Source organism: Eucyclogobius newberryi, unplaced genomic scaffold (assembly GCF_026437365.1).
Source record: "Eucyclogobius newberryi isolate DKJ021-1_F unplaced genomic scaffold, fEucNew1.0.hap1 SCAF_22, whole genome shotgun sequence".
Classification (NCBI taxonomy): domain Eukaryota; kingdom Metazoa; phylum Chordata; class Actinopteri; order Gobiiformes; family Gobiidae; genus Eucyclogobius; species Eucyclogobius newberryi.
Window position 1 is genome coordinate 5,728,588 of NW_027315857.1, and position 12,145 is coordinate 5,740,732.

At 40.0% G+C, this 12,145-nt stretch overlaps 1 protein-coding gene across 1 annotated transcript; it reads left to right on the forward strand.

Annotated features, from left to right (window-relative positions):
• Positions 1-449: 449 nt before the first annotated feature.
• On the forward strand, positions 450-9,813 carry LOC140372140 (uncharacterized). Its single transcript, XM_072459420.1, has 6 exons — positions 450-518; positions 584-1,291; positions 1,398-1,469; positions 4,791-4,913; positions 9,561-9,589; positions 9,667-9,813. Exons 1-6 carry the CDS (start codon positions 470-472, stop codon positions 9,787-9,789), a joined length of 1,104 nt encoding a protein of 367 aa, XP_072315521.1. The 5' UTR covers positions 450-469; the 3' UTR covers positions 9,790-9,813.
• Positions 9,814-12,145: the final 2,332 nt, after the last annotated feature.

Genomic DNA, 12,145 nt, shown 5'->3' on the forward strand with positions numbered 1-12,145 from the left:
AGAATCACTGCAATAAGTGGGAGTTTCATTACCTGCATGTACATAAAAGGTGGAGGAGGCTGAAAATGTAAGATGAGCTTGAGAAATCAGAGGAGTAGATGTCTCAGGTACAGGGATACAGTAAGTTGGAATTTTCTAAGTAATGTTGGATTGTTTTTGTATTTAAGTCAGGGGTGTGCAAATTATGATCTAGGTGCCAAATGTTTTTTGTTGAATTGAATTTTTTGTTGAACTAAACTGACACACATGAGAAAAAGTACAACTGTTTACTGTAGATCATATTAAATAGCAAGCATTTGGCTGTGATATGGACCTAACAGTAATGTTATATGTTTATATATTGTATTAAATGTGCGTAAATGTGATCAGAGTAGGTTTGGACAACCACGATTGGCCAATCAAACAATGTGGTGTGTTAAAAAGGAATCTGCTGAGATGAACTGAAAACAGCTCTGTTCCGGTCGGCAAAATGAGGTGGCCTACTTTAGCTCTGTGCTTTTCATTCTTGTGGGTTATGGGTAAGTTATGACATTTTTCCCCTTGATATAACATTTATTTTAATGATAACTTCTCATTTTTGCAGCTCATCTTCCAATGCCAAGTTTTCCAGCATCTTCACATTTTAAAGTGGCAAACATTGGTGACAGTGTAACTTTGGAGTGCTCTTTTGGAGCCAGTAGTGCAGCCGTTATGTTTTACTGGTACAAGGAACTCTCAGGCCAAAAACCTATCGCAATGTCCCACTTTTACAAGCATGACAAAAACAGCACTTTCATTGGTGACTTTCAAAACGATCCCAGACTTTCTCTCAAAAACAAACATTACCAAAATCACCTCACAATTTTGGATTTACGCTTATCAGATTCGGCAACCTACCACTGCGTCAGCGGATATTCATACATCTATACGTTTGAAGAAAGTGTTGTGTTGTTTATTAAAAGTGCTGATCTTATGGTAGAAACTAAAACAAATCGACAATTGTTGGACGAGAGAGTTCAACCGGGGAGTGACGTGGTTCTTCAATGTTTGGTGAATTTGACTAATTGCGATGGACAACAGAATGTTTACTGGTTCAGAGCAGCGGAAGATAGGCATGCGGGAGTCCTTTACAGCCAGAGAGGAGGTGGGAGAAATTACGGGTGCAAAAAAAATGAAAACAGCCCTACTAACTACTGTGTCTACAACTTCCCCATACACAATGTGAGTTCAGAGCAGACTGGGACATACTACTGTGCTGTGGCCGCTTGTGGACATGTCCTGTTTGGGAATGGGACCACTTTGCAATTGGAGGGTAAGTTAAAACTCCTTTATTATGATTATTAGTTTAGTTTTTTGTTTCATTGTCAGGGACCAGGGAGTAGCTTACTCTATACCAACTTGTCAATGCCCGATCTCAGATCTCAGAAGCTTAGCAGGGATGGGCCTGGTTAGTACTTGTATGGGATACAACTGGAACACCGGGTACCACAGTGTGATGGAATAGCATATTATCATTATCTTAAGACAAGACACACCCACCTTTCTCCCGGTGTCCAAGTATGCTAGTGTATGAATGAGAGCCTGTTTGTGAGAGTGTGATGGCTGCAAATAAACAAATGATAATGATCCAAAAATATAAATATTTACCATTGAAAATCTATGCTGTATTTACATTCTGTAGAGTGAATCAAATAGCAGAAGAAGTGTCAATTCACTTATTATTTTTGTAACACCCAAAATCACAACAGCAGTTGCCTCGATGGGCCAGCCAATTGTTTGTACTCGAAAGGGTTCAGAAAGGGCTTCAGTTTGTATTGGTGGTAATTTTAGTGAGGATTTTTAGGGAGTAAGGAAGTTTCAAACTACGTCATTGGGACTGTTTTAGAATTCCCAACATTTCAACATCTATTCCATTTTCAATTTAATGGAAATGGTTTGTGCTGCTAGAAATACAGTATTAAGGTCAGCCATATAAAGCAAAATAACGTGTACAAAACATGCTCAACTAAGACTTGGTGCCATTAGTGGGATATACTGTCTGTAGGAAACCCTTTAATATAAACCCTTCATATAAACATAAGATAAGATAAGATAATCCTTTATTGTCCCACATGGAGAAATTTCATTGATGCAACGCAGGTAGATACAGAGGTTGATACAGAAGAAAAGAACAGATAACTTATAGGAAGTTTGAAAAACACTCTCAGTAGAAGATTTCTTATAAAAATCTTAGGATGTCCACCGGGATAACGTTCTCCGATCTCCGGGTAAGACGACGGTTCTCCGCAGTTTCATGAGTTCCTCCTTTGTGTAAAAGCAATACGGCGCCGGCCGGTGGGGCCGGGGGGGCTCGGAGCCAGGGCACATTGCGACGACACGACGAAAACACTCAATAATCCAGCCGAACAAAGTCAAAACAAGTTGAATTAAAGTGACTCCAGTGCGTGTACCGATCGTTCATGAAGTTCCTCTTTTATATAAACGTGTACCGGCGGCATACTGTACGTCAGCGGCGGCCGGAGGGCGCGGGGGGGCCGGGGGGGCTCGGAGCCAGCGCACATCACATGAACAAAACATGGTTTTAATCGTAGAATTTGGCAAGCAAAAACGGATAATCAAAACAATTTTTACATTTCAGAAGAGTTTTCATCGTTGGTGTAATCTCTCATTAATCCAGAAGTGATCATTGTAAAAAAAAGAAAAAAAAAGATTCAGTTGTAGTCATCCAGACACTGTTTTATTTAGAAAAACAATACGTTTCGACTCTAATCCAAGAGTCATTCTCAATCTACAGATCAAGACTGAGGACTCAGACTCACGCAATCACTTGAAACTGCTCTTCTTTGTATCCTAACGGCCCTGTAATGGGCTATCAAAATCCTATTGTAAGCTGATTAGCATCAGAATGGCCAGGGCTTCTCCTGCCCCATGCTCAAAACACCTCCATTCCTATTTAAAGAGTGATTCTGTTTTTTAACAAAATTGCCTCCTTAACTCCTCTATAATATTATGTTGTGAACACAGACATCAGACAAGTTTGGTGAATGCGCATGTCCTTCAAATAGAGTTGGAAGATAATTGTGGATGAATAATGTGCAAAGTGTAGCAAGTGTTTTTAAAAGGATTTATGCATCTACTGAAATAATACATAATTATTATTTTTGTTTTTATACCGATTTTCAGGACACTCAAGCATGCTTGACAGATCAATAATAAAACATTCTGTAAGTAGAAAGAACAGAAAGAGCAAGATCAAAATTAGAATAGTAAATAAAATAAAAAAAAACATAGCATGTTTGCTTACAATCAGTGATGGATGAAGTATTCAGTTTTGTTATAAGTAAAAGCAGATACTGGAGCTAAATATACTCAGTAAAAGTAAATGTGTAACATTAAAATTTCTGCTTCAGTAAAAGTATTAAAGTGCACATTTAAAAATTAAGTACTTATACTTTTCTTGCTTGCTCCAGATTGCTATAGCTGCTTCCTTATTTATTTTAAGTAAACCAAAGATTTTAAGAACATTTTTACAGTTTTAAAAACACATCTGACATGTCCGGGAGAAGAAGGGAAACAAACTCTTGTGAAGGCTGTCGGAAATATCAACAAGAAATTATCAAGCAACAAGCACGGATATTTGCTTTAGAATTATTGTCATTGTCAGTGAACAAAATTCTTAGGCTAGGATCATGCTTTGGTTATTCGGTGCAACATACAACAATGAACAATAATGAGGCAAAATATATCAAATAAGGCATGCATTCAAGAAAAAGAAATTAAAATGTTACTAATAAGATAAAAATAGACTTAAGATGTACAAAGTTGGGTTAGGGTTAGGGTCTTGATGCTGCAGTACTGAGTAATTACGCCCATATCTCATCTGCCTAAATCTCACTGATTTCCTCTTAATAAAAAAACAATTTGATGTTTTCCAGTCAGGTTTTAGAACCTCATCACAGCACTGAGACTGCTCTTGTCAAGGTGACAAATGACAGCTGCCTTAACAAAGCCTCCGTCTTAATTCTGTTAGATCTTAGTGCTGCTTTTGACACTGTCGATCATGGGATCCTCTTACAGAGACTAGAGGACTGGGTGGGCGTTACTGGCACTGCCCTAAATTGGTTAAAGTCTTATCTTGCTTCCCCCCCCTGTCTGTAAATACATTTACTTGTATATGTCAAAGCGTCTTTGGGTCACTATTATATTATTATTATATTATTATTATCTGGAAGACAGGAAGTACTTTGTTGAATTTGGTAACTGTGTCCCAGACCACGTTCCCCTGACCTGTGGTGTGCCCCAAGGGTCAATCCTGACCCTTGGGGCACCCTTCTGTTCACCTTCTGTTCAACCTCTACATACTGCTGTAAAGTCAGTTGATACGCAGCAAAATGTGTACTATCACAATTATACAGACAACACTCAGATCTATGTTTCAATGGTGGCAGGTTAATATGGACCAATGGATTTACTCTGTCACTGCATCCAGTGATGGATGGATGCAAAAAATCCTTCTCCAGCTAAACTCAGACAGACTAAAATCATCGTCTTTGGTCCACAGATACAAAGAGAAAGTGTTAGCGGTCACCTCCAGACTCTCACTCTAAAACACATGTGTCAAATACAAGGCTCTGCATGAGCTGCCGAGGGAGAAGTGCTGATTACATAATCAAAGTGAAAATTCCAAGTAAATATATTCGAAACCTTTGATAAAATATATATTTAAGTGTTCCAAAAAAATATCTAAAAATAAGTGAAGGTATACATTATTTTTTGTATAATATAAATTAAAAAAACTGTGTTTTGAACAGAAATCCAGACTCCAGTCGAGGTGTACGTCCTGAGTGGAACTTTGACGTTCACAATCATGTTGACTGTGCTGCTCTGTGTCTCTGTTCTGAGAATGCTCAGAATGGGTCCAGGCCATGAACAAGGTATGAACTCAACTCAAGCAAGTAAGTTAAGATCACAAAATACTACTTCACCACCGCTCTTTTTTTCCTTATCACACAATGCCATTCCTTTGCACTCGCCGCTCATGGCTGATGCTCCGTCAGTTGTTTGCCGCAAAGCTGTCCCATTTAAGCCCTCTTTTTTCCATTCCCACTGACACAGCTTCAAAAATATATTTACCTGTGGTTGTGCCTTTTCTGCTCATCATGTCACAAAAAAAAATCACAAAAAAAATGACAGCTGACTTGGTGTCTGTGGCATATGTGCTCTCATCGCATGCTATTGAGTAAAAATCGAAAGCACATGCTTTGTTTCTCAGCTGGTTTCATGTTGGCTGACAAGTCCTCGATTCTTCGAACCTCTGTATTTCTGGTTCACTAGCAAGGACCATACCACAACAATGGAGTATGAAGGAATGTTTATTGATAATAGTGATGGTGGATCGATGATGGAGCGACGATGGAGCGATGATGGAGCGACGGTGGAGCGACGATGGAGCGTCGATGGCGCGGCAATGGAGCGACGATAGAGCAACGAGTAGAGACTCAGGATGGGGGCTCTGTCTTGGGTAATCAGCCCAGCCGATTCAGAACCCCCCCAACCATAAATGGTGATGTGTTAAGGTGAAGATGATAGAGACATGGGGTGGGAGGGTGGGGTGGAGAGAGCAGAGACGACGAGAGATGCTGTGAATAGGCCTTATAAATAGGGCTTCTAGGTAATTAGAGGTGTGATTAAAGAACGGGGCGTGATTACTGGAGGAGTAGAGGTTGAGGCGTGGTCCTGCTCCCGAACCCAAGTTCACGATTGACATCTCCTACTTCACTTCACTAGCAAGAACCACGCCACAACAATGGAATATGAAAGAATGTTTTTGATAATAGTGATGATGGATCGACGATGGAGCGACGATGGAGCGACGATGGAGCGGCGATGGAGCGACGATGGAGCGGCGATGGAGCAGCGATGGAGTGACGATCGAGCGACGAGAGTTGGTTGGGTAGAGACTCAGGGTGGGGGCTCTGTCTCGGGTAATCAGCCCAGCCGATTCGGAACCCCCAAAGATGATGTAAAATGAAGGAAGATGATCTGGATCTTGACGAAAGGCCTGGCTGAAAATGGTGTTAACTGAGTGGCACAAGAGAAGAGGAGCTGGATAGTCGAGGACTCCCTGAAGGGTAGCCGGATGGAATCTAAAAGCAGTCTGTCCATTACTGGAGACGAGAATTAATCCTGGTGCATTTGAATGGAGTTTTAGCGTTTGTGGGTCATCGATGGAAGTACATGGGTGTGAATAAGGTGCGACAGTGATAGGATTTGGACGAGCAATTGTTAAAACTTGAGTACATGGTGGAGTCGCCTTGCTCCAGAGTAGAGAAAGGTTGGGGAGAGCAAAATACTTGCATGGATGAAGGAGTTGACGTTCTGGGGGTAGTAATAAGGTCAATATGAGCGATGAATGAGGGAACTTAATTGGAGCTGAATGAGATTTGAGAATGAGTGGAATGAAAGATAGATGAGAGGGGAGTCCGATTTAAAGTGTTTCCTGAAGATTGAAGAGGAATTGGGCAATCGTCGAAGTTCGGTGCAGAGCGTCGGATTTTGGGACGGTGAATCGTGAGTAGGTGTTGGTCGATTATGGTAATTTGAGTATAAGCAATGTAGGTGACGGATTGATAGAGGGGAGAATATCCCTTACTGATCTACTAAGACTTGTTGTCGAATGAGGGCCTTCTGACTGATCGAACCCCAAGAATGTCCTGAACGATAGTGGGGTATAATTCGAACGGGCGTGGAGGACCTGTTAGAGTAGCCAGAAATGAGCGGCCTTCCCTTTGGCCTTGAACCAAGGAGAAGAATCATCCTAGTGCAGAGTCCGATGGTCGCCTGAAAATATTTAAATGCGGAGTCTGCTACCTCTGTGTTTTGGCTTGAGAAGTGAACTAAAGTTACTTGTCGTAGGGACGAGAAGCAGATCCTTGGTCTGAAATTAAGGGGCTTGTCCTGTAGGATGATGGAGTGCGCTGAGCGGTCTGGTCTTTGATGCATCAATGATGCATGATGGGTTGAGGTGCATGCTGAGATATGTCTCTTTGAACCTGGTCCATGGTTTGCTTTGCACTAGTCAAGTCAGTTTGATGGTAAACATTGGTTTTGTATTGGCTGGGTTTTAGTGCTTTTGTCCTGTTTTTAGTAATGTAATATTGTTATGATACACTAAAACACCAACGAGACAATGTGGTTTTAGTTAACAATCATCTGATTGCAGACTTTGTCCACAAGATTAATTTACTGTAGATAATGTTATTGTGTTCTGCATGTTCATTTAACTGTTTTATGACTCGTCCAATTGTACCTTAGTAACTATGTGACCTGTGATCTTCGCTGATCGAACTCTGACTGTATTTGTAATTATTCAGATGTTTTGTTAGGATCTGGACTTGAGGTCCAAAAGTTTAATCTTGATGGATTTATTTTCTGCTAAAAAGCTTCAACTCGGCTCTCAGCACCCTCAACTCGAGCATGTTTTTCAGAGTTGTGCCACTCTCCCTCAGTAACACACCGGCCACATCTACCAAAGTTCCCTCTCAGGCCTTCCATGTGCACCTCTACCTAGTCAAATCTCCTCTCTTTTTTTGATTGCAACATCTATAAATAAGTTTTATTTCTGGATGTTTGAGTATTAGCGGTGTTAGTGCTCAAAATTAGCAGCAGAGAATGCAAAGCAACCAAGTCCATCAAGCACCATCTTGGAAGTCAGTTTTCTGTCATTTTCAGCCTCTCACATTTATATTTATATTTATATTCAAAGCTGTATTTATCCCACCAAATTAAATCAAAATGTGACTTTTGTTCCATGTTCCGAGGCTGTATTTCAGTATTTTATTTTATAATTTATATTTTTATGTTATTGCTCACTTCTTTCTTTGCCTTGATATGAGGCACTGCAAACATTAAACCCACAGGTAGTTCTTTTGAATGCCACAGTTATCAGTCATTGGATCAAATGCTATCACCATATAAGTACAGGCACCATCCCACCCCAGCGGCCAAGTCCAGCCTCTTTATGCCAGTGTTAACATTGTGATGGTAGCAAAACATTGACCTGGAACCTCGCTCTAGGGCAGGGGTGGGCAAACTACGGCCCGCGGGCCACATCCGGTCCGCAGCGCCTTTCAATCCGGCCCGCCAAGCTTGTCCAAGTAATATAAAAAAATTATGTTTTTTTGTTGTTGTTTTTTTTTCCTTTTTCTGCCCTCAGGTATCTGTCTGCACTTGTATCCTTAATAAATATGACGTGTAATGAATTAAATAATAAATTCAATAGCCTATATTTGACAGAAAAGTGATTTGTTATTTGATATTTATTTTTATTTTTTTTTTCACACCAATGATCGCGGGCCGGCCCTCCGCTACTTGCCTGGATTCGAATATGGCCCTCGGTGGAAAATAATTGCCCACCCCTGCTCTAGGGGGAGACAGACAGACATGCAGTGTATGTACTGTGTGTGCGCATAGGGGACCCGTGATGTGTGTGTGTGGGGGCAGAGCAAGACTGGGGACAGAGCTTCGCTACCGGTCCGTGCCTATGACAGCAGGTGCTTTGAAGGGTAGGGTAGACATTTGCTTTAGATAAAATTAATCTCCAGCTTCTTCTTAAATAAAACAAAATGAGCCGGCACCAGTAAAATTTTAACGGTAGATCTTGCCGTAAAAATCAGACTATAAGCCACTACTTTTTTCCACTGCTTTGAACCCCCGCAGCCTATACAAATATGCGGTTAATTAATAGATTTTTACGAGCTAGCAGCCTCTAGGAGAGCTATAGCAGCTCTCTTTCTTGCACACTTGCTAAGTACAAGCACAGCAGAGCCAGACGTGAAGACACAAACAGACACAGGTAAATCAGCTCACACAAGGAACTGAATTTAGATGCAGCTAAATGCAAAGATACATGCAATATGCGGCAGTCTGCGTTTAATAAGCTGCCTTTATACATACCATATTTCGGTGTAAATATGTCATGTTAAAAAGTGGACACTTACAGCTTGAAGACGGCCTGGTGCATGTGTACTTCTTTGTAAATTCCATTGGTGAGGTTTATATTAAGGAGCGCTCTATAGTCTGAGTTTTATGGTAAATTTATGGCACTAAACCCAAATGTAGTCACACTGGATCCTTCTCTCCTTTGAGTGCAGATCACCTTCTGCCTTGTCTCTGAAAACTGTATGTAAGGTGCAGAGTTTGCGGACAGAACTGCACAAGTTGACATTTTATAAATCCCAAACTTAACCTGGAAAATCATGTGTGTTTTTTTACCATTTTGTACATATGCACCATTTATAAATGAGACCCTTATCTGTACCTTTGCTTGGTGGTGTCACCTGCTTGTCTGCATGGATCAATTTTACAACACAGTAACAGCAATAAGCCGGTGGCAGAAATGCTACATAGTACAGTGTACCTTTAACAACTGTACTGTAACTGTATATGTATGATGAAAAGAACTAGCAGGACTAAGCTAAAGGAAATCCTGTCCTGTACATTTTGGCTCAGAAGTTGTATGGTTCCAGTTCAGTGGACATATTTGCATGAAAACACTTTTTTGTTTTTGATCTTTTTCTAAGGTACAAGATCAGCTTTTGTCAAATCAGGGGTAAGATAATTTAATTAAGTGTGAATAATGTAATTCACAATTGTTCACATGTAAACTAATTTCTAGCCATGTTGTAGATGGAGCCACCTACTGACGAGGTCCACTACGCTGCTGTGCACCCCAACAACTCATCGGGTTACTCCAGAGAGCAGAGGGACAACACCTGGAGCGAGTGTGTTTACTCTGAAGTGCATCAGTAGAAGGCTCCAGATAACTGCGCAGGTGACAGTCAGAAGTCACTTGTTGTTTATGTGGAATGGACAGTTATGACTATTAATGGAAAATGATTTTTCATATGCTACTTCTAACACCTATGCAACTAGACACCTACAACTTAAAGTTTGAGTACTCGCTTCACTAAAAGGTAGTTAATATAATACATTTACAACATTGCTACCTTGCCTGTTTTCTCTATTTTAACAATTTTGGTGACGTGTATGTTACTTCTTGACTACCACATTTTTATTTTGTTAAATGAATGTTTATGGTTAAGGTACACTTGCGATGATGGCTCTCGCCAACCCGCGCAGCCGCCTTCCCGTGCAACCGTATTTTGATCGCGATTGCCCCGACACTGCATTCTATTAGATTTTATTCTTTATACTTTATTCTTTAGACTTCATTCTTTAGACTTTATTCTTTTAGAATTAAATTTTGAATGTTAGAAAACTACTATGAAAAGTACAACTTATTGAAATAGTTAGGATACTATAAGTATCACTAATAAGTAAATGTAACTTTTGCTTTGAGCTACACACATATTTCTCACTCTGCCAGTGACAAAAAGATGTGCTTTAAATGCGTGTCTCTCACCTCAGCGATATCTGACATAGATCAATTATGAATCACTCACTTCTTGAGCAGTGGACTGAGGACTTTCTCCAAAATGTCTAACTTTGTAGTGTTCAAGGGCTGTTTTGTCTGTTTGAGAATAGAGGGGCAGATATAAAAAAACTCATATTGCATAAGCAGAGATTTGCTTTGCATTTTCTTTATTTTTAGAACAAATAATAGCCTACGATTGTTTATGCTCATATCTCCCTTATCATAAGGCCAAATTTGTTAAAATAAAAATAACCTGAAGCAAGCAAGCAAGAGAAAACTGGTATTTTCACACACAAAAATAATGGATGTTGCATTGCACATTAGGCTGCCCCAAATAAATTGTATGTTTGCTGTAACCCGACCCAACATTTTTAAAGTGAGTCGGTTGGTAGGTAAATTCTCTTTTTTTTTTACTTTGAAGGCAAAAAAATAAATAAAAAATTATTGCCATTTTTGACCCGCAGTGACCGCCAGGGGTCAGGCTTCAACAGTCAATGACGGAGAACGTCTCGATCCTGATCGGATATTTCAATCCAAAAATCAAAAACCTTTTGTATGCCTCTATTTTAGTAGCGAAGGCGAGCGTGGGGAACATGCAGGGGACATGGGCGCCGCCATGTTTGTTGTGATTACGCTACTGGGCGTGTTTCCGTCCCAGGAAGTTTGATATGAAACGACAGTGACAAACCAAATTTAAAAAAAGAAACACAGGTTCACTCTCACATGGTCTGTTCTATAAAGAAGCATATAGATGACCTTAAATATAGATGGATATGCGTCGCACAATGCGTTATCTCCCCCTAGTTGTCCAGCGCTACAAAATTGTTCAACACAGGGCTTTTTTGAAAAAGAGGTCGGTGAGTCGGCAAGATATAAGACAAAAAAAAATAATTTGGCGTCATTTTGACAAAATGCTGATTTTTTTTCTTCAGTCGGCTAGTTTTTTACCGGGTTGGTCAGGTTACGGCAAACACACATACTTTTTTGCTCAGCCTTAATGTACTCTATTTTAGTGAAAATAAATGTCAGCACCACAGCTGACAGTAAAGATTAGGGCTCTACTGATATTTGAGCAGTTTATATAGATTTCCTTTGAAGTCTATGTGACTCAACATGACTTTACATGTGACTGTACATGTCTGACATAAACTTGGCGATGCATCACTGTGCATGCATGCTAGTACATAAACATGGAGTATTTAGCTAAAAATCTGTTTTTTGTATGTTTTTTTCTTTCTTACGTTCAATCCCAAATTTTATTAGAACTCAGCACTACTTCATTATAATTTTCAACTTTTCCCCCAACCTCTCTTCATAAATTGTTTCTTGACTGATGTAAAACTATAATCAATATTTACCACAGGTACATCTCTGCCAAACAAATTCAAGTAGTTGTGAGCAATTTGAAATATTGTTTATACGTGGAAAAATAACAGTCAGTCAGTCAAACGTCAGTGAGGTAAGATAAGGCACAAAACAATGGCTGCTAGCATCAAAGTTCAAACTTTAAAAAGTCCATGTCGCTTATATATACCTGATAATGGTTACAGTAATCTTCACCATTCGCATAAGAAGGTTCTTTTATATAGCCTGTTTGTGGTCTGCTGCTTTAGAACTGGATGCTTCTGTAGAGTGCTGTGGTTTGTGAGAGGAAGTCTGCAGAGTGGTGATCGGGGGACTTCAAAGAAAAAGTGCAACGTGTAAAGAAGAATCTATCTTTAAAGGTCATTT